General features: G+C 56.7%; 2 protein-coding genes across 2 annotated transcripts; both read right to left on the minus strand.

Moving 5' to 3' along the window:
- Positions 1-2,454: 2,454 nt before the first annotated feature.
- On the minus strand, positions 2,455-4,676 carry H2BK1 (H2B.K variant histone 1; the record flags this gene model as incomplete). Its single annotated transcript, XM_084230745.1, has 2 exons — positions 2,455-2,691; positions 4,548-4,676. The coding sequence occupies 2 exons, from the start codon at positions 4,674-4,676 to the stop codon at positions 2,455-2,457; spliced, it is 366 nt and encodes a 121-aa protein (XP_084086871.1).
- Positions 4,677-7,126: 2,450 nt separating this feature from the next.
- On the minus strand, positions 7,127-16,860 carry LOC311168056 (ATP-binding cassette sub-family F member 2; the record flags this gene model as incomplete). The annotated part of the gene is made up of 14 exons (XM_084229346.1): positions 7,127-7,377; positions 7,883-8,086; positions 8,687-8,815; positions 8,977-9,039; positions 9,631-9,741; positions 10,044-10,133; positions 10,219-10,338; positions 10,498-10,593; positions 11,113-11,215; positions 11,949-12,044; positions 13,122-13,293; positions 13,374-13,556; positions 13,976-14,188; positions 16,701-16,860. 14 exons carry the CDS (start codon positions 16,858-16,860, stop codon positions 7,240-7,242), a joined length of 1,878 nt encoding a protein of 625 aa, XP_084085472.1. The 3' UTR covers positions 7,127-7,239.
- Between the last annotated feature and the right edge of the window lie 4,153 nt (positions 16,861-21,013).

A 21,013-nucleotide genomic window follows, 5' to 3' on the forward strand; every position in this document is an offset into this window, starting at 1 on the left:
TGGGTCAGAAGGCTCAGCCAGGAGCTCTGGAGTCACAACTTGAGGTGAAAAGGGCACCTGACTCCCTGGGTTTGGCTGGTGGGCACGTCTCCTTGTGTGGAGAGTGTGAGGAGTCACAGCAAAGGGCTGCAGGTAGGGCCCGTGGTGCTGGGCTCTTCCCGAGTCCGCAGCAGTTACCCCAGCCCTGCTCGGGCTCAGGGCCTTTCTTTTTTTTTTTTTTTAATTTTTTTTTTTTATTTTTATAGAAGCATTTTTTTTTATTTATTTGTTTGTTTGTTTGTTTGTTTTGTTTATACAAGCACTGGGTACAGTCAGAAGCGCGGGAGGGTGAGAGAATTCACCAGAGCCAGAGCGGGGAGCAGAGCAGGCAGAAGGACCGAAGTACACTGCTGAGGGGAGCAGCGGGCGGCAGGAGAGGTCTGCGCGCCTTGTGGGACCCTCCTCCGGTGGCCGGGGAGTAGCCGGGGATCTAACCGGCGCCGCAGAGGCTGCGGGCAGCTTCGCAACCCAGCGTTCAACCGCTGCGCCACTGGGGAGGCTCAGGGCCTTTCTTCAGAGACACAGCCGCAGCCTGGCTCTAGTCAGCCTGGTGGCCGATCTGGCTCAGCGCTAAGTGGGGACTTCCGAGGCGCGGGGTGGGCAGCATTACAGCAGCTGAAGGATGCGCGCAGCCTAGGTGCCCCCTGACTGGGGCTTGGGTGAAGAAGGCACAGCACATGCTCAACGCCATGTGGTTCAACTCGAAGACGAAAATGTGCCATTTGCAGCAAAGGGGAAGCCCCTCGAGGCAATTGTGCAAAGTTAGCAGAAAGATAAAGACAAATGTTGGGTGATCTCACATAGGTGAGCTATATAAGGAAACCAAGTGATGAACTGATGAAGCAAAAATAAAAATAAACGAGTGGACATTGATGGCTGAGGTTATGGGGGAAGCGGGGTGGGGAGAGGTGGAGGGGGCGTAAGGAGCGTGCTGGGGAGCTTTTGTCTTTCTTAAAGAAAAAGGCAGCTCTCCTCCCGGGACGCCCGTGTCTCCTTTCCCTACAAGCACAGGGCAAAGGAAAGGGGGGAAAGGAAAGGGGCACAAAGCGAACCAGAGAGGCCAAGTGCAGCCGACAGCTCCGCAGTGGAGGGAGGCGGGGCTGGAGTCAGCTTTCTAACCGCATCCGACTCATGCCGTGGCCAATCACACTGCGAGTGTAACTCAAGGTCCGAAATAAAGCAGGAGCCACTGGGCCTCCCTGGTGGCTCAAGGGGCTAAACACAGCACTGTGAAGCTGCCCGCAGCCCCTGCAGCCCGAGTTCTATCTCCGGCCAGGGAGCGACCCACAGGGCGCAGCAGACCTCTCCTGTCTCCCCGCTGCTCCCCTCAGCAGTGCATTTCAGGAGATCCACCCGTTCTGCTCCCCACTCTGTCTCTGGGGAATCCTCTCCCCTCTTGCACCTCTGGCCTGTACCCCAGTTCTTGTAGCATAAATAAGTAAATCTTTTAAAAATAAAGCAGAAGCCAGGGAAGAGTTGGGCTCAGCGCACAGGTCCTGCACCCGCCCCTTCCCAGCTGGGGCTGAACGTAGATAGTTCTCACCTGGCACCTCCAGGTTGGGCCTGACGGGAGATACACCCGAGCCATGTCTCTAGGCTGCATCCAGGAGCAGCTGGGACGGTACTGTACAGCTTTTCAGTATGTGGAGTCAAAGGGGAGCAGCTGTGTCTCTCCAGAGGGGACAGAAGATTTGGGAGCTGGTGCTAGTTGCCCCTCATCCCCAAACACACACACATACACCCCTTCCAGAGCTTGAAAGAGGACAGATGGATTGTCTGCCCACTGACAGAGCAGAGGCTGAAGGAGAGAAAAGCAAATTGTGGTCAAATGTGGAGTGGCAAGTCGAGGTGAAGGGCATTGTATTCCTTGCAACTTTTCTGGGGCTTGGAGATCTTTCAAAATAAAGCCAGGGAGACAAATTAGGCGTCTCAAAAATATGCCCACCGATTTGTTCTGAAACGAAGGGGGAGAAAACCCGAGGGGAAACATCTCCCAGACCCCCGCAGGCCTGGGCCTGCTGTGTTTGGACTTGGTGGCCGGATGGGTGTAGCCCACAACACAGGGCAACAGGGGACAAATGGGCTTGTCTGTGGGCAGTGGCAGCAAAAAGCCAGGGCAGAAGAGTCACCCACGTGAGGATGTCCAGCCCGGGGGGACAGCAGGCGGCAGATCCGGGGTTCTCACCAACACCCTGAGTCCCACTCTGGCTCTCTGCCTGTTTGAACACTTATCACAAGCACTGTCACATCGCTCGTGGGACACTGGACAGCAGCGTGTAAAGTGTGCAACAGCGCCACGTTCCGCTTTGGCTGCCCCCAGACGTGACCCCAGACTGCACTGCGCCTACACGCCCCCTTTTCTCAAATGGACGCAGCGCACAGGAGCAGTTCACCGTTTATTCATGTCTGCCGGGATCACTGGGAGCTGGTGTACTTGGTGAGGGCCTTGGTGCCCTCGGACATGGCGTGCTTGGCCAGCTCCCCAGGCAGCAGCAGGCGCACGGCCGTCTGGACTTCGCGGGATGTCAAGGTGGTTCGGCCCGAGTACTGGGCCAGCCAGGCCGCCTCGGCTGCCAGCTGCTCAAACACGTCGTTCACAAATGAGTTCATGATGCTCATGGCCTTGGAAGAGATGCCGATGTCGGGGTGCACCTGGAGAAAGGCAGCGGGGCTGTGTTAATCAGAGGCACTGCCACTTCCAGGCAGGACCCCTGGGCTGCCCCAGCCTCTCCCCAGAGGCCAGGAAACATGAAAATAGGGACTGGGTTTTACCTCCTTACTACTCTATGTGTCTAAGTTAGAAAGAGGTTCCTTCAACCACAGAGGTAACACCCTCGGCTCCTGCATGGGCACCTGTGACAGCAAGTCAGCAGCCTGGCATCCTGCTTGTTTGCCTCGTGTTCTGTAGCATGGAGCGTCGTAACTGCTGTCACCGTGCCCTCTGCATGGGCACCGGGGGCGGCTTTACGCCGTTGAATTGTGCAATAGTAAATAAACATTTTGAACACTTATCCGAGCGCGTGGGAGCAGCGGTGAGAGCGGGGTCTCCTGTAACAACCTCCTTCTGCTCCCCTGCCCTTGGCAGCCAGCGCCATGGGCATAATGAAGGTCATTTCTAGGGGTCATGCTCCCGGAGGTGGGACTGCCGGCTGCTCGAAGGCTTTGCACACTTAACTCAGGAGACGGTTACCAAGTTCCCGTCTAGAAAGCACCTGGTATGGCGCAAGTCACCGCAGGGGCTGGAAGGAGGCGTGGTTATCCCGGCCTCCCTTTCCTCCAGTCACTCGCGCTTTTGAAGGAGGTGACCTCCAGTAAAGCAGAGCCAGAGCAAGAGCAGTGGACCCGAGCGCCTCTTGGCAGCAGGGTGGGGCCCTCATTCCTCAGCTGGAGGTGGAGTCCAAGCTACAGCTGACGCTCCCTCCCCACAGCCACACACTCCTCTCTGCCTCTGCTCTGCTGAAGGCAGGAGATCTGAATGGGCTGGGCAGCCTCAGCCCCTTCTCTTGCCATCACATCCTGCTCTCTGCAAGGTGCCAGGGCGTGGGTCAGCCCTCAGCCGCTCTCCCCCAAGTCCCTTCCTGGTCTAGTCCTCCCTCATGTTTGAGTCAAATTTGGTCAAGTGCCAGCCTGCGATCCCCTCCCAGCCTGCCTTTGGGACACTGACCCTGGCCTCTGCCGCTGCCCTTACCGCCAGACCCCTCGAACGGCCCTCGTCCCCAACCTGCTGATGGGGTTCAGACTGGAGGTAGGCACCACCCCGGGGACCTAAGCTCAGGTGGGCAGGGCGCTTGGGCAGGTAGGGGGCCCAGGGCAGGGGGGCAGCTACCAGCCTGCTCCTCCCCGCTGGGCTGCGCAGGGCAGAGGCTTAGAGGCCAGGTTGCCTCAGGTCATCCGGACTCTGGGGCCTCCAAACATTTGTCAGCACCCTGAGTCCCAGGAGCAGGAGCTTCTCACAGGTGCTCCACGAGGCCCTCAACAGGAAGGGCCTGGGGGGGCTCGCCCAGGGCCAGGGCCCACCCTCTGCTGCCACCGGGTCATGTGACTCAGTAACCGAGGAGGCTTTAGAGTTCTGGGGTTTCTCTTCCAGAAGGTAGGCCAACCCCTGAGCCCCTCCCAGGCGAATGTGTGCATCCAGGAGAGCTTCCCAGGGATTCCCTTCCACACAGCTCTCCTGTCTGTGCTCTGCTGTCTATGGTGCTGGCCCTGCCCGTTTGTGCCGTGTCTTCGGCGCCCTATCCCCTTCCGCCAAGTTCAGTCCTTTCTTGGTCCCTCTGTCCTTGGATGGGTCGCCTCACTCCATGTCCTCTGTCCCTGCCAACTTCTGGGTGGTGGTGGGGCAGGCCTGAAACGTCTTCTGCACGCACGAGATCCTCTGAGATCTAGTGTGACCCCCCAAGGGTGCCAGGGCATACCTGAGGTCACTCCTCAGGGCCTGGACGAAGCCAGCGCCTGCCCTTTCTGGCTCCCTGGCCGCGCCGTCCACACGCCCACGGGGCGCTCGCGCTCACCTGCTTGAGCACCTTGTAGATGCACATGCAGTACGTCTCCTTGTGCCGGCTGCGCTGCTTGGGCTTCCTGTCCCCGGCCCTGGGGCCCGGCCGGCCCCCGGGATGCGCCGGTCCACGCGCCGCGCTCATCCTCTGCTTCTCCACAGCTGCCGCGGCTCCTGGGGGCCACTTTTATGAAGTCAGCTGCCCGCCAGGTGGGGCTGGGGGTGAGCACCCGGGTGAGGCGGCGAGGGGCGGGGCTCGGCCGACCCCTTGCAGAACATGCTCCAGTCAGCCCTCCCCGCCCCCCCCCCCGCGGGCTGACGCCCTGGCAAGCGCGCACACACCAGCCAGCACGCCCCGCGGCCGCTGGGCACCCCCTGGGCTCACCCGGCTCGGTGATAGGGAGTCAGAAGGGACACGGGGCAGCCCCAGGCAGCGGCCCTACACCGCAGCGGGGCCGGTGGCTTCACATGCCGTCCTCGGGCGAGCCAGAGGGCCGATGTGGGGGCTGAGGGCAGCGCAGGACGAGAGATTCAGGGAGGGCAGCGGGAGCCAGGGGCGCCTTCGTGGGATGAGCGGGGTCAAAGCTGGTCTTGGTGACATTAAAATGGGGAGAAAGGGGGGAAGCGGTTGGGGGGTGGGTGGGGGAGGGAGGAGAGGTGTGTGGAAGCAGCGCGCGCGAGGACGGTGGGCCTGGACTGAGGTGGCGCCGAGCTGTGCGGGCCGGTGGGGCAGCCACGCGGAGCCCTGGTCCCGGATGCTCTCCGGGCAGTGGATCCTCTCCGGGGCCGTGGCGCTGGCTGCCAAGGGCCGGGGAGCAGAAGGAGGTGGTCACAGGAGACCCGGCTCTCCCACCAACAGGGCGTGCCTCGGGCTCCGAGCGCCGGGCAGCCGCATGGGGCGGAGGGCGGTGGCCGAACCAGCCTCACCTGGCGGCCGCGCAAACAGGCAGAGCAGCGGACCCCCCAGCCTCCTCCCACTCAGTTCCCAGCATCGGCCCCACCTGGCGTGGCGCGGGCTCAGAGGACCCGGAGGTTCATTTTAACTCTCAAACACTGATCATTTGCGAGACGAGGAGAAAGACATGCATTTTTTTGGCTCCTTAAAGTATTCTGAACGTTTGTCGTTGAGATTAGTGTTTGGACAAGCTGACTGGCCCGCTCCGCCCCCCTGCAGGTTCTAAGCCCTCCATCTCTCAGTACCTGAGGCCCACCCTGCTGCAGACCCCGGCACACCGGGGTACACCTGGCCTGCCCTCTGCTGTACTGCCCGCCCCGCCCCCTGCCCTGTGGACCCGGTCTCTGTACAGCCACTCGGCAGACTGGCCGAGACCATTTGCTCTGGCCCCACCTCAGGCACAGAGCAGCAGGGGTCCAAGATGACGGCAACGGGCTGCGCTCGGGGTCTCAGGTCCCTGCTCCGTGTGCCATGCCCGTGCCCTCCGCCCGGGCGTCCCGCACGCCAGTCACCGGAGAGCACCAGCCCGCCTCTCCGCACAACCACTCCCGAGAAACTGCCCCGACTCCTAATCCTCAGTCACGATTTGGCTTCTGCTTCTGTCCCCTGCAGGATTTGCCGTTCCTTGGCGGCTCGGGGGCCTGGGGCTATCCCCCCAGGAGGGCTGCTGGCGCTGCACAGGTGGAGCAGGTCCCACGGGGAGGGCGGCCCCTGGGTGCTGCATCTAGACGCACCTGAAGCCACCTCTGGGCTGGGGGGTGACTTAGACTCAGTGCTAATGAAAACCACACTGTGAACAGGTGAAATACTGACTCCCTGCACCCCACCAGGACCGCGGCCTGCAGCTCCTGACCACTCCCGCCTCTCCCGTCCCTCCACCCGGAGCCAGTCTGGAGCCTGGGCACCTGCGTTCTAAATAAGCCCCCCACGGTGTGGTGCTGCAGGTGGCAGGAGCCCCTTGGGCCCCCCACATGTGCTCTGGGGGCCGCTGAAGTGCAGGCCAGCCCAGAGGCAGAGCTCTACAGGGAACCTGGAAGACGTGTCCAGTCTTGCTCTCACCCAGACCCACTGGGCCAGACACTGAGGCAAGACCCAGCAACCCATGACAGACCCAGTCCTCAGGGTGACCGATGCGCCTCAGGGTTTGGGAGCCACACGTGTGAGAAAGGCGTGATCTCACAGAAGGGCGAAGAGGTGCTTGTCCACCCTCCACCCCCGCCCCAGCTCTGGCCGAGGGGAGTGAGGCGGCATTACTGGGAGGGGAGAGGCTGGAGAAGAAGTGGGGACCATGGCTTCTCTCTTTATTGGGCGCTGTGTAGACGTCGCGCAGGTCTAAAAGTTACACTGTTAAATAATTATTTAAAAATCGACCAGGACTCAGGCCCTGGTCCGGAGCTCCAAACCAGAAGCAGAGGAGTGGGGGCAGCGGGCTGGGGGTGCTCCTCCAACATCACCAACACCCAGAAAAATGAGGATCCTATGCGCCTTTGCAGGTCAAACCCAGGGCTCGGCGAGCAAACCCTCAGGTGCCTCTGGCCACAGTACAACAGGGTCAGGCAACCAGCAAGGGCCGGCAGGGACAGCCGGCCGCGTCCAGACGCGGACCAGAGTAACTGGAAGGAAGGAGACGGACAGGTGCTGTCCAGCTGGAGAGAGGTCAGAGTGCAGCTAAGGCAGGTGGGGGCGGGAGGGGCTGGGGAGCGGTAGTGCAGCAATGCAGGAGTGTGGCCCTGGGGCCGGCCCGGCCAGGGGCTCACACGTTGTGGGTCCTCCTGGCGAGCTGAGGCTCCTCGCCCACCAGCTTGGACTTGAGGTGCTCCTTGTAGGCCAGGATGTCTCCAGGCCACTTGGTGATTGTCTGCTTCTCACAGACCCAGATTTCCTGCGCCACCTAGAAAGCAAATGTTGACGTGACCATGCTGACCAGCACCCCAGCCAGAAGGCTGCTCTCAGGGGACTCCCCAACATATCCAGCTCAGACTTCCCTACACGGGGACTGTAACGGGCAGGCAGGGAGCCTTCCGAGGCTGCAGAGTCAACCTGACTCCCGGCTCTCCAGAAGGCCTGGGTGTGTCCAGAGGTTGCACCCTCGGCCACCTCTGCAAGGCTTCAGAGGGACAAGAGCACTTTTCCACCAGAGACTGCTTAGCCCTGTCTAACCCAAATGCTCCCCAGCATAAAGCCATCTTGGGCTGAAGTGCCCTGTTGTCTACCCAGCTCCCCACCAACTTCAGCCACAGCACTAAATAGGGCACATCCCCAAATAACCACTGAAGCAGTGAAGAGCACTTTGTCCCCATCTGCACCCTCAGCCCCTTCTCTAAATCCCACGTGCCATGACCCCAGCCCACCTGCTGCGAGCCCGCTGCTCTGCCTCCACCCAGTCAGAGCCTCACCTGCTGAATGAGCCGGAAGTCATGGCTGACCAGCATCATGCCACCCTCAAACTCATTGATGGCATCAGCCAGGGCGTCGATGGTCTCGATGTCCAAGTGATTGGTGGGTTCGTCCAGGAAGAGCATGTGAGGGTTCTGCCAGGCCAACCAGGCCAGGCACACTCGGCATTTCTGGCCATCAGACAGGTTCCGGATTGGGCTCACCTGAGTGGAACCGGGACATTTTGTAACGTGCTGTCACCTTCACCACGACTCACCTCTCCCTTTTCCCCTGGAGCCTCCATTAGCCTTACCCCAATCTTACAAACAGGGGGGCTCAGAAAGACCCGAGATCACAGCAAGATGGGAGAGCAGCCAACAGTCTCCCCAGGCCTGGAAGGGGCACACCCGGAAGCCCGCAGCCCTTGTCACTATCACGTGACAGCGCACATGTGCGCACACACACTCTCTCGCGCTGCGCGCTCACGCTCTCTCTCTCTCTCAGCACAAAGGTCGTAACGACCCGCATCCATCCAGGCGACCCTGGTCCAGATCTGAATCTAGGAGCTTGTTTTCTAGGTCTCAAGTTCCCTCACTCTCAGGCACTACGGCTCACCTGCTGGCGGGGGCAAGGGCACGCCCACGTGGGCCTGCTCTCCCTGCCCTGCCCTCAAGAGACTGAGGTGCGCTGTCACGTAATCAGCCAGGGCGAAGGCAGGGAGCAGGCTTCTCAGGAGCTGGCATCAGAGGGAGGGGACTTCGGTGATAGCTTCCGAACCTGGGTGGCCAGGACCGTGTCCCCTGACCCACAGCCTCCACACTGACCTGCTGTTTTCCAGTGAGGCCGTATCGGCCGATGATCTTCCTCATCTCCTCCTTCTCCTTGATCTCTGGGTAGCACTTCATCATGTACTCCAGGGGCGAGAGGTCCAGGTCCAGTTGCTCTTGTAGGTGCTACAGGATAAACAGGGTGTTGACTGGGGTCCTGCTTCACGAGGCCCGCTGGGTCCCCCTGCCAATGACTGTCCACCTCTACCCCAGGCACCGTGCAGATTCCCAGGAGGAGCAAGAAGGAGAGGCACTTCCCAGCCCCGGCACCAGCCCCAGGCCTGCACCTGATGGTAACGTCCTATCTTGACGTGCGAGTGCTTTCGGATCATCCCGTCTGTGGGGAGCAGCTGGAAGCGAAGAGTGGAAGCAGAGGGGGAAGCAGACACAGAGGAAGCCCGGTCAGCGGCAGACACAGGCAGCGCGGGGAAACATGTGTTCACGGGGAGCCAGACCCACAGCTTCCGACAGACTACACCTCCACCTCTCGGACTGCCGCTCTGGCCAGTCTCTACTTAGGAATACTGCCCCAGACGGCCGGGAGGCAGAGAAACCCCATGCAGTCTACTCGGTAGCTACTAAGTGTCTACTACAAGATGCACCACAGGGGCAACCAGGTCGGAGGCAGGAACAACACATTGTCTAAAATACAGTGGGGGGGAGGGCAGGCGCTCCTGTATTCTAAATGCTGTGACTGAACACGCTGAAGCACACAGTACAGCGCGTCTGTCTGTCTGTCTCTCTGACTCCCCTTCTTCCCTCGAGAAAACAGCCCCACCCACTCAGGAGACACGGTTAGTTCCTTTCTTAGCCACCTCAGGTCACCCCAATGCTGCCCAGTGACAACACCCCCACCTCAGAAACTGGATCACTTCAGGTGCTCGGGGCCCCCGCGGACCATCCTTTCCCTGCTCTGAGGTGTCCCGCCAACCTGGCCCTACCTCTCCAGTTAGCAGCTTCAGGAGAGTTGACTTCCCAGCTCCGTTGGGTCCCACAAGAGCCACTCGTGTGTCGAGATCGATACCAAATTCGAGATTGTTGTAGATGCAAGGCTGGGGGGAGAGCGAGCGATGGCTGGGGCACCAGTCACCCGGTGGGTCCCTGGGCACCGCTGGAGGGATGGGCGTGAGAGGAAGATGGCGGCTCTCACGGCAGACGCCCGCCCACTGCGTCCACGCGCCAACGCGGGGAGCCCTTCTCCTGCCAAGTAATTGACAAGGGGCCCCTGCGGGTCCCTGGGAGGGAGCCCCAACTGCCGTGTGGGGAGATGCGTTCCTCGAACAGGAGACTCTCCCCGCCAGCTGATGCTCACCTTATATGATGCACCCCATCTCCCAAGCGCACAAGCACTCACCCCATCCTGTGTGTACTTGAAGCTGACATTCTGCACCATAATGACAGGAGGAGGGATCTTGCCACATGGTGGGAAATAAAATGACAGCGTCTAGGAAGAGGAGACATTGTTAGTTCTCAGGCTGGTTCCTCCCTCGCCACCTCAGGCCCCCTCACCCCATCCCACCAGACCCCACCTTGTCGCTCACGACCCTCTCTGTCAGTCCTGACGCCATCATTTTCTGGAGTGTCTTCTCCTTGCTCTGGGCTTGTCGGGCCAGCTTGGCACTGCCGTGACCAAACCTGGCAATGTAGTTCTGGAAGAGACCAGGAAAGGGCTGGGGTTGAGACAGGTACCAAAAAACTCACTGAAACATCAGGCAAACCGTGACAATGTCTTCCTGACTTCCGCCAGTGCCCCCACACTCCCGAAACGCCCTGCTGGAGAGCGTGGCTGCGGCTCCTCCGCTGCTCACCTTCATGTGTGCAATCTGGTCTTGCTCCCAGTGAAACCTCTTCATCTGGTTTTCCTCCAGCTCCAACCGGGTCTTCACATACTGATCATAATTACCCTACAGGGAGACGTGCAGGAGAGGGCAGCGTTAGCCACACTCCTGGACACAGCAAAGTTGTGGAAAGCTGCGTAAGAAACTCTTCGTGCTCCCACGATGAGCGTGACAGTGAACGGAGAGGTCTTCCTTTTCTCATTTGCTGTATTTTTTGCAATACTGAAAGTGCAAAGGCAAGCGGCGAATGGCTGTGGCGACCCCGACTGCCGTCCCTCAGTCAGGGAGGACCGTGCTGCTGTCGTGAGGAAGAGCTGAGCAGCTTCTCAAGATGGCGGAGCGTGATAGAGCTGCCTGGGCACCGGGGAAAGGCAACCCCTTGGCCGTAAGGCCAACATGCATCATGGGCACAGGCTGCCAATCTGAGGCCCAGGGCCTGAAAGCAATTACTTTGGAACTAAAATAAGACTGGCCACAGGATGCCTTGTCCACAGCTTTTTATAGCAAAAGCAGAAAGTCTGCTACATCTTGACTGTTTTAAAGGAGAGCTGCAGTGCCAAGGTCCCCGTGTCAGGCCGCACTCACCGTGTAGTACTTGAGTTTCTTGTTGTGCATGTGAATGATGTTGGTGCAGACGCCGTTCAGAAAGTCCTGGGAATGGGACACGAGGACCAGGATGCGCTTAAAACTGCAAAGGCAAAGAGCCCATTGGGGCATGCTCAGAATGGAGGCCACAGGTGCACCACGCAGGCCCAGAAGGCCTGACCCTTCCCCCTCCGTGCACCTGAGACCCTTGAGAGCTGCTGGCCAGTCCCAGCTCTCCGCCGCATGTGAGCCACCACACACCCTCCTCTAAAGACACTGGAGGGCACCAAAGGGAGGTGACAGTCTGAGCTTCCTCCATCTTGTTTTAATTTTCAGTGGGATGGAGACGGTCGTGACAGTGTAAAAGCACACCCACGAGCCTATCTAAAACCGTGGGGGGAGAGAGCTGGGACAGACCAGCGAAAACCACTGCCTGTCAGGTCACAGGCAACCCCTGCAAGCCTTTTTTGAAAGTGGCTTGAAACCCCAGGGCCATTGCCAGGTTGGCTAATTCCCCTCATCACTGCACCACGGGCTTAGACGGCTCCCCCTCTCCATGATGGACAGAAAAAGTAAAAAACTACTGCCTTTCATAAGATGTTAGACTTTAAGTGGGAAAATCAAAGACAGCTGAAAGCAAAAATAAAAACGGCTCAGCCATCTAAGACTGAACAAGGAAAAGCGCGGCCCTGAGGGTGTGTACCCGCACACTCTGGCCTCCCCGCTGCACCTTGCTCCCTGCTTGCTGTCTTCACTCTGGTCTCTAGACTGTCCACTCCTCTCAGACTCAGCTCAACCCCCTTCAGGCCTGCCACACCCCCAGTCCTGCCCCTTACGTCTTTAGCTCTTCCTCCAGCCACACACACGCGTCCAGGTCCAGGTGGTTGGTGGGCTCGTCCAGCAGCAGCATGAAGGGACGGATGAAGAGGGCTCTGAGGGCGGGAGGGAGACAGCGCCGCCTCAGGGTGACGGAGCCATGCGCAGGTCCGCCTCACCTGCTGCCTGCACCTCTGCTCAGGCCTGGCTGGAGTCCTGAGGCAGTGCTAGGGGCGACAGCTCAGACGGGAGGGGAGAACTAGGACAGAAGCCCCTGCTTCTACGGGGCAAGAGCGCAGACAACAGGGCAAGGCTGAGAGCAGGGTGGCGCTGTCGGGCAAGGCCGTGACAGTGCTCGCGGGGCTGCCGGAGGTTTACACCGAGCCCACATGGTGGCTATGGACGAGGAACTGGAGGAAACAAACTGCTTGTGCAGAAAGGACTCGTGTTAGAGTATCTGGTGCGCTGCCAGGCTCTGGCAAGGAGCAAAGAATGGTCTTAAGTAAAACCTCAAGACAGAAGAAGCAAGGAGACAGCACTGATTTCTGGGCCTGCAGTCACCGCAGTTGCAGAGCTTTCTAGAAATAAGATTTCTGGGCACTAAACGCCAGCGTTCTGACTGCACAGATCTGAAGGCAAGGCTAAGGAGTCTGCCCTGGGAGCAGCTCAATGGGCAGCGCAACTGTGCCAGCACCTGGACCCCTGCTCTCAAGTTCAGGCCACGCAGGCAGCCTCACCACCACCTGGCAGAGAGCAGGGGTGGGGCAGACACTCGGGGCTTCTCTAGGGGTAGCTGGGGGGTGACAGTCTGCGGAGGCTCACACTGGGTCCAGTCACAAGAGGAAGGAGGACAGCTACCATGTCTGTCTTGTGTTCTGCCTTTATTAGAAGGACTGAGCCCCAGAGGGCTGGGCAGGGAGTCAAGAAGGGCAGACCTGTGCCGCCACCTCACCTCGGGCTGGTCCCAGGGTTCCCAAACCAGCACTGGAAGCAGCAACAAGGCGCCCATAACCACTTTAGTCAGGCGCTTACTCTTTAGCCCGTACATCACACCCCTGCCACATCATCAATGTCCGGTTCTGTCTGGCACTTGCTGCACAGGGATCCCTGTCCTCAACAGCCCTGCCACAGTGGGCAGCCAATCCTGAGAGGACTGGGGTGCCCCCGAGGTGACGGAGGAGGGAAGGACTCACCTGGCCAGGGCAACCCTCATGCGCCAGCCCCCACTGAAGTCCTTGAGCTTCTTGCGCTGCATGGCAGGCGTGAAGCCCAGGCCGTGTAGGATCCGCGAGGCCCGCATCTCCGCCTTGTCGGCATCCAGCTCCTCCAGCCGCTCGTAGAGCTCCATGAGCTTCTCGCATTCGGCTGTGGGCAGTGCAGGGCCTGTGAGACCCTGGGCCTGGCCTGTGAGGAAGCCCACCCTGACGCCCGGGCCTGCAGCCTACCATCCTCATGAGCCAGCCGCTCGGCCTCCTTCTCCAGCATGGCCCGCTCCGTGTCCACCTCCATCACACACTGCAACGGCGTCTTGTCGCTGGGGGGCATCTCCCGTGTCAGGTGGTAGATGTCAATGTGCTCGGGGATGGGCACCTCGCGCTTCCCGACGGCAGACAGCAGCATGGACTTTCCTGAGGCAGGCAGAGGGGGAAGGGGACACTCAGTGCCTTCTGCTGTCGCTCAACAGTCTCCTCTGCTCCAGCCATGCCACGAGCTCACCCTTCTCCTGAGCACCTTCCTTCCTCTCGTCCATTTAAATCCTACTAGCACTCCACTGCACACCACCCGGAACCGTCGGGACACCTGTCCAACTTCCCTTTCATCCACGGCTCTCCTCTGAAAAGCCTGCTTACTCATGATGGCTTCACAGGCCATCCCCCCTGCTCCTGCTGCCTGACCACTCTCGTGGCCCTTACCACAGGCCAGTGCCTTTTCCCAGGCACAGCTGGCGGCCCACCACAATGTACACACCTTACTGGGTCCCCAGTGGCCGCTGAGTGACAGATGAGCCAAGGAGAGCTCCCTCCCACCATGCTGCCAAGGGCCTCACCGATTCCATTTAAGCCAATGAGGCCATAACGACGGCCTGAGTTTAATTCCAGTTTGGTGTCACTGAGCAGCTCTTGCCCGTGAAAGGTGAGGGAGAGGTTGATAATGTGGGCGTCAGTACTGTTGGGGTGAGAGGCGAGGACACCGGTGACAGCTCGAGCAGCAGCTTTCTTCATCTCAAAGTCCTCCAGCTCCTTGGTCAGCAAATCCACTTCTAGGGACAGAAGAGAAAAGCAGTTGGGAGAAGGCTGTAGGTAGGCTCAGTGCGCGCAGAAGAAGGCTATCTTGGAGGGCCTGGACAGCTGTCTGCGGGCAGGCCGTCTCAGCTCGGGAGCAGTGTGTTAGGGTAGGGCTGAGGGATACTTTTCAAATCCAGCATTTTGTTTTGACTGAAAGAAGGAATTTAAAGCCTGTTTGCTGCGTGATTAAGTGAACAGGTTTCCTGCGGTACAGCTTTGTGCCTGTTCTATGTTCTGGGAAGACAGAGTAGAGAGAAGCTTATGATCTCAAGCAGGAGTTTATAACCACTTGGAAAATGTGAAATTCATCCTTTGCTTGGGGCGGGGGATTACTAAGAGTGGCCTGATTTGGCCAACTGCTTGCTTTTGTAAATCAAGTTTCACTGGCACACTCATCATGCCATCATTTCTGTATTATCTGTTGGTGCTCCCCATTACAAGGGCACAGCTGAACAGCTGCAGCGAGCCTGGAAGGCCACATTTATGATCTGGAGCTCCATCCCTGGTCTACATCTCCATCTGCTCACAGAGGGTAAGTTCAAAATTAAGGGAAAATCCTTCTTTCTTGACTCTTCCAGTTTGACCTAAGTCATCTCCTGAGCTTAAAATAGACCTCGCTGTCCCCGCCTGCAACATCAGAGGAAACAGGCCCAAAAAAGACAAACGAACAGCATTAAACGACTGGAGAACAAATTCTGGAATAACATTCATCTGCCAGAATACTGTAGATGCCACAAAAAGTCCCCAAACCGGAGGATCAGCTGAACTCCAGTACCCATCCTGAGTCCCACATTTTAAAGAAGATTGAATTGATGGTCAAAGGTCACTCTCTTTCATATCCATCTAGATCCCTCCACACCTTACTACCTAAGGAAGGCCATGTGGCGAAGGCAACCTAAAGAACAGCGCCCTCAAGTGGCAGCGGTCCCAAACTCAGAGAGGCGTGGGGCCCAGTCCCGGGGGAGGGGACCGATGACCCACCAATCACGAAAGCAGGAATGACCTGGTCCTTGGCAATAACAAGTACTTTGAAAGGGTTTGAAAGAAAACAAATTTCAGAGCAGCAGTTCCCTGAGGAGGAGAGATGAAAAAAACTCAAATATTACTGAAGTAGGGAGGTCCAGCTGGGTTCCCTGGAAAATCCTACTTTCCGAGGGGGAAAGGTCAACAAAGAGTGTGTAATGGGAACAGTGACGATGATCCAAGGATCTGCCTTGCCAATTCCGGAAAGGAACTGCAGAGCTCACGATCTCCATCGTTTCAACCACAGTTTCTGAGGCCGCCCAACTGTCTACCTGCAGAGCCCTCACTCACTGGCCCTTTATACCACCATTCTTCATTTCCCACCCTTCCCTACCCGGAAGTAGTGCTACTCGAAACAACGCTTCCCCACAAGTGACTTTTCTGTACCATTTTCTCCTAGATTCCTTATTTTAAAGATAAGTCCTACCACTCACTTCTCTCCTCTCAGTCATTTTTAATTCATTGTTTCTGAATTCCTGTTTATTATAGTTTTAGTTCTCCTTTCCTCTTCAGATATTTACTTAGTATCTGTCTGCAAGGTTGATCATACAAAAAAGATTATATTCAAGGATCAAACAATGTAGATAAAGTAACAGAAAATGTAACATAAAATGGTAACACTGTAAGAAAGCATAGGGGTATAGGGAATGGAAATATTGATGTAAAACCGTAACACTGTAAAGCAGTGAATGGAAATATTTGACTAGGAAAGGCTTTGCTAGCTGGAGCTAGGTGGGCCTTTAAGAAATGTCAAATGTAGTTAGCACATAATGTGCAGTATTAAAACTTAAGAGTGTAAAAGCATGGAAATGTGGCTATTAAAAAGACAACGTGGTCTGGATGGAGCAGGTCTATTTAGGGAGTTTTTGGAGGGCAGGGAAGGCTGGGGATAGATTACCCGGGGCCTAGAATAGTGTTTATCATGCTGCCATGTTTCCCCATCTAGACCCTAAGATGAGGAGATGCTGAGGAGGGCTGGCTGCATTAAGAGTGTCTGAGGAGCTAACTGTGTCTAGCTCTTGGGAGCTGTTTAATGAGCATATTAACCAAAATATAAATAACAGAAAGGCACCTCTTCCCCAGGAAAAAACCCATCAAATAATTCGTAAGTTTCTCTCTGGTTGGTACACTCATTACCCAGGGAGGACAAGGATACAAGGTGGCAAAGAGTCTGCACACGCCCCTTGTGCTGATGCTGGAACTAAGAGGCAGGGACCTGGCCTTCTCAGAGTCCAGTCAGCAGAGCGGCAGCGCAGCACAGCTCCCATATGTGTTTGCCCCGGGGCCGTGAGAGCCCTATGTTCAGTTTCCTTGAGCAAGGACTGGAGGGCACAAGTTCCAACTCTACTGGTGTGGTTTATCATGAAAAGTTCCACTGGCCCCAGGGTCAAGTGTCTGTTTCTGGCTGGAGCATCCATCAAGTGGCAGCAACCAATCCGGAGGTCCCCCCTCCCTTCAATTCACCTGTAGTCTCTTTGCCATTGGCTTCCTCATTTTTCTCCTCTGCCACCTGTGGTTCTGTGACAGCATCGCCGTTTTCTTCATGTCCCTTTCTCGGTCGCTGCCGTGCTTTGGCAGCTTCCTTCTTTTTGGCTGCCTTCTTCTTGGCCAGGTCAGAGGGCATGGTGATGAACCACAGGGGTGGGTTACTGTTCCTTCAGGGAGCCTGAAGGGAGGCAAACACCCCAGAATTCTAAACTTCCGGCAGCAGTGCCCGGGATAGGCCCCGTCCAACCCGTCCATCCCTCTCAGGAATTTCCATTCAAGCCCCTGACACCCGGCTCCGCCCCTGCCTAGTCAACTCGCAACTTTGTCCGGGTCTCCAGCCGCCAAGTTTGAGTCCCCGACGCTCTCCTTATAGGAACACCTCTTCCCCGGGCTTTGGCCGCCAATCCCCACGGGCTGCCTCACTCTGGAAACGCGCCTCCTTTCGGGGTCTCCGGCTAAGGACCTGCTTCCGCCCCGGGGCAGAGGTCCCCGTCTCCGGCCACCCCACAACTTGGCGCTCCGCGCTCCAGGCGGCCGCCTCACTTTCCCCACTTTCCCGGGCTTGCTCCTGCCTTCTGCCTCGGGCCTCCTCCAGGTCGCCCCTCCGCACTGCCGAGCCGGCCCGGCTTCTCCCCGGGGCGCACCCGTCTTCCCCCGGGTCACTCTCCTCTGGGTCTCCTCCCTCGCCGCCCCCCCGGGCTCCCCCACCCCGGCGCGTCAGCGTCTCTCCCTGGGCCCTCTCTTGCCCCTCGCAGCCTCCGCCATCCCGACCCCGTCCCTCCTCCTTCGCCTCGCCTTCCCTCCCCCTCACCGGCCGTCTCCCTCCCCCCAGCGCCCCTTCCCCCAACTCACTGGGCCTCGCCGCTCGGCCTCTGTCGCAACAGAGCTGGTCTTGGGGCTCCTCCGCGTGCGGCCGGCTCACCAGCCAATCACGGGCTCGCGCGGCTCTCCGGGCGCCGCCGCGCGGGCTCCTGGGAAGTGTGGTCCTCGAGTAGCGGCAGCAAAGCCGAGGCCGCGCATCGAGAACTACCGCGTATCCCAGGAGCCTCGCGGCTCCGCGCGACGTCATCAGAAGGCGCGCGGCTCGGGCATCCGAGTCCTGGAGCCTTCTCCCCGCAGCCGCCCTGCGGGCCCTGGAAACTGCAAGTCCCAGGCTGCTCCTCGGATAGGCGGGCCGGGGCTCCCGGACTTGATCCCTCCTCGGGGAAATCTGTTGATTTTTGTTCAGGTACCGAGTTTATGGGGCAGCCCCACTGGCTCGGTGCGCAGGGCGAGCGACTACACTTCCCACCGCGCTTCACGCGGGCAGGGGTGGAAACAATGGGGAGGGGAGGGGAGGGGAGGGGAAGAGCGTGGCCGCCGGGGAGAGCCGGCAGGGAAGAGGCGCGTCGCTACAAAGACTGTGCCAAGGACGGCATTCGATTTTTGAAAGCGAGATTTCATGAAAGCGAGATTTTAGCGGCCGGTCCCCGTGTTACCCAAACTCTCAGACGGTGCTGATGTGATTCCTTGGCCGCTTAGCCTGCCCACTGCACGATTGTTAGGTCTCCATCGAAGCCACGTAAGTTTGGTAGGAAGAGCACACAAGTAAAACCCTAGAGGCCTTTTCTGAGTCTAGCTTTGTCGTCAGTGGCTTTGCCCGTGACTTTTTTTTTGTTTGAAATCTCGCAGGCTTCTCATTGCCTACATTGCAAATCCCACCTTTGTAACCGCAAATATCAAGCAGGCTTTTTGTGGTCCCTGTTACTTTTCCAGGTGTCCCTCTAGTGGTGCCTCATCCTTGACACAGCAGGAAGGGAATGGTATGCCCCAAAAGTGGGCCCTGTGATAGATTTTAAAAATGAGCTCACTCTTTCCCCCATAGTAAAATTACTTTTCCTTCTCAACTTGATTCCAGTAGAATCCGTTAACATACTCTAAAATGTTCTGGAAGATGACCCCTCCCTGCTCTGGCCATCTGCACAGACTTGCAGTCTGAAACATCCGTGCAAAATCACTCCCTGTCGGTAATGCCAGTCTCTTCACCCCCACTGAGGACCTAGTGTTACAGGACAGGGAGAGGGGCAGCCCAAACCCCGCAAACCTACCTATTTTAAATGGGTTCTGCCATCCGCCGCATCAACACAAAACATATGAGACTTTAATGAGAAGGAACTTTATTTAATACAACTAGGAAACAAGACAGGAAAGGCAAAGAATTTAGTTTCTAAATCAAGCACCCAAAGTTACCCGTCCCCTTGTGGGTAAAACTCCATCCAAATGGGATTGGCCCAGAGCAAGGCCCCAAAGCCTGCCACAAGTCTAAAGCATCTTCCAGTGGGGACCCACAGAAAAGGGTCAGAAACAACCAGACAAACCCGGAAGGAAAAGATCAAAATCAAGATAAAAGCTGCCATTGTCTCACCCACATCTCACCCACATCTGTGTCTCACCCACATCTGTGTCACCCAGTCCATGACCAAAAGACAAGCGCAGTTTCTTCATGTGTCTCTAGGCTCCATACTCCTCCTCCAGGTCTCCTGGCTCCATCCCGCTTCCTTCCTTCCTCAGTCTCCTCTGCAGCTTCTTCTCTCCCTGCTCAGCTCCACCCTCCCTTGGGTGGGCAGGGAACCTGGAACCTCCCCCTTTCCTGGGACCACCCTGTTACACTAGGAGCCAGGAGACCCAGGTTTTTCATGCCTACACTGCTCTTTAGAAAGGCCTGATGTTAAATCCTGTGGCTTTCCTCTGTGCATTGATAGCATCAGCATATCTTTACAACTAGAAGCCCCTCTGTCAGTGACTCACTTCCTACGGATGTAAAGGAAAGTCAAACTAGTGTTTGTTGGAACAGTTCTCGCAAAGCAAAACTGCTGGACTGCTTCTTGGGTTCAAATACTCCTCACTTTGATTATCTGATAAACTGTCTAACTGTTGTTGAAACTTTATCTCCCATTAGCAATCCTAACTACTTATATTTCAAATAAGCCATGCTATTTCACACCTTTGTGCATTTGAACATACCTTTTTCTGGAATACCTTTCACCAACTAAGTGCCTGCTGACTATATGTCAGAGCAAAGCCAGATGCTAGAGTTGCAATCGTGCAAGACTTTCTTGACCTCAGGAAGGTCACAATACTTAACATGTAAACAGAACATCACTTTCAGGTGACAAGTGCCACAGAAGTGAGGGATCTTCCTTGACACAGCATGACTATGAGTATGAATTTGGGGGGTAAACAACCCTCGTTCAGACTTCAGCTCTGCTATTCAGTGTGTGACCTCAGAAAAAAATCCATCATCCTCTGTAAAATGGGAAAGATGGCAGTACTGACCTCATATGGCTGTTAGGAGGATTAGACTTCCATTTTTGTTAATGGGAAATTGAATTCTGCTAGGCTTCCTTCTTGCCTTTCCTGCTACTAGTAGAATTCGTGGCCTAAATATGTGTTAGTTGGAATATTTAATGCATTTACAAATATTAAGAATCTAATAATAGCAAAAGCATTGCTTTAGGTTAAAAGGAATATGGACAACAGTTAACTGCAGAGCCTTTTATGATGCAAAGAAGTTATATATGGTTGTGCATCACATAAAAATCACTCATCCAAGCTCCTTGCCTCCTGGGAGCACTGTCTGCAATATGCTTCCTTTCCCAGCCTCATTAAAATGCAGGGTTATGGACAGGTTGCATGTTACAGAGAACTAACATTTATTAGACTTTTATTTATATGCCATTGCTTCTGTGCCCTCCCCCCTCCCCGCAAACAAACTGCAGTGGGTATTATTACCATTTTCCAGATTGGAAATGAAGGCACAGAGCTGTTTATGAAACACAGAGCTGATAGAAGACTGTGCCAGGATTTGAAGCTAGAATATTCTAGTCCATAACTCCAACTCTGTAAAATGGCTCAGGACAGCAAGAGAAAGGCTAGCCAGTTAGTTCTCTGACACCACCTGTGTAACAACCAATCACAGCCACGATTTCCCATGAATTAGCAGTTGCTGGGCAGAGTCTCCCTTTAAACAGCGAGCGTGGCTAGAGACCGTGTGTTGGTCCTTAGACATTCTGCCGCCCCCCACACAGGGTTTTGAACTCTTACAGGGCACAGGCCTGGGGATGAGGGGAGAGGGAACGGGGAAAGGAAAATGGAAGAGAGAGAGACAAAGAGATGGGGGAGAGAGAGAGAAGAGGAGAAAAGGACTAAAGAGAGGATCAGTGCTGGCTGGAAACAAAAACATTTGGACTCTTCATTTAACATGTGAACACGTGGAGAGCTAAGGAAGGAAATCTCTCATTCGGAATTAC

Source organism: Talpa europaea, assembly GCF_964194135.1.
Source record: "Talpa europaea genome assembly, chromosome: 3".
NCBI lineage: Eukaryota > Metazoa > Chordata > Mammalia > Eulipotyphla > Talpidae > Talpa > Talpa europaea.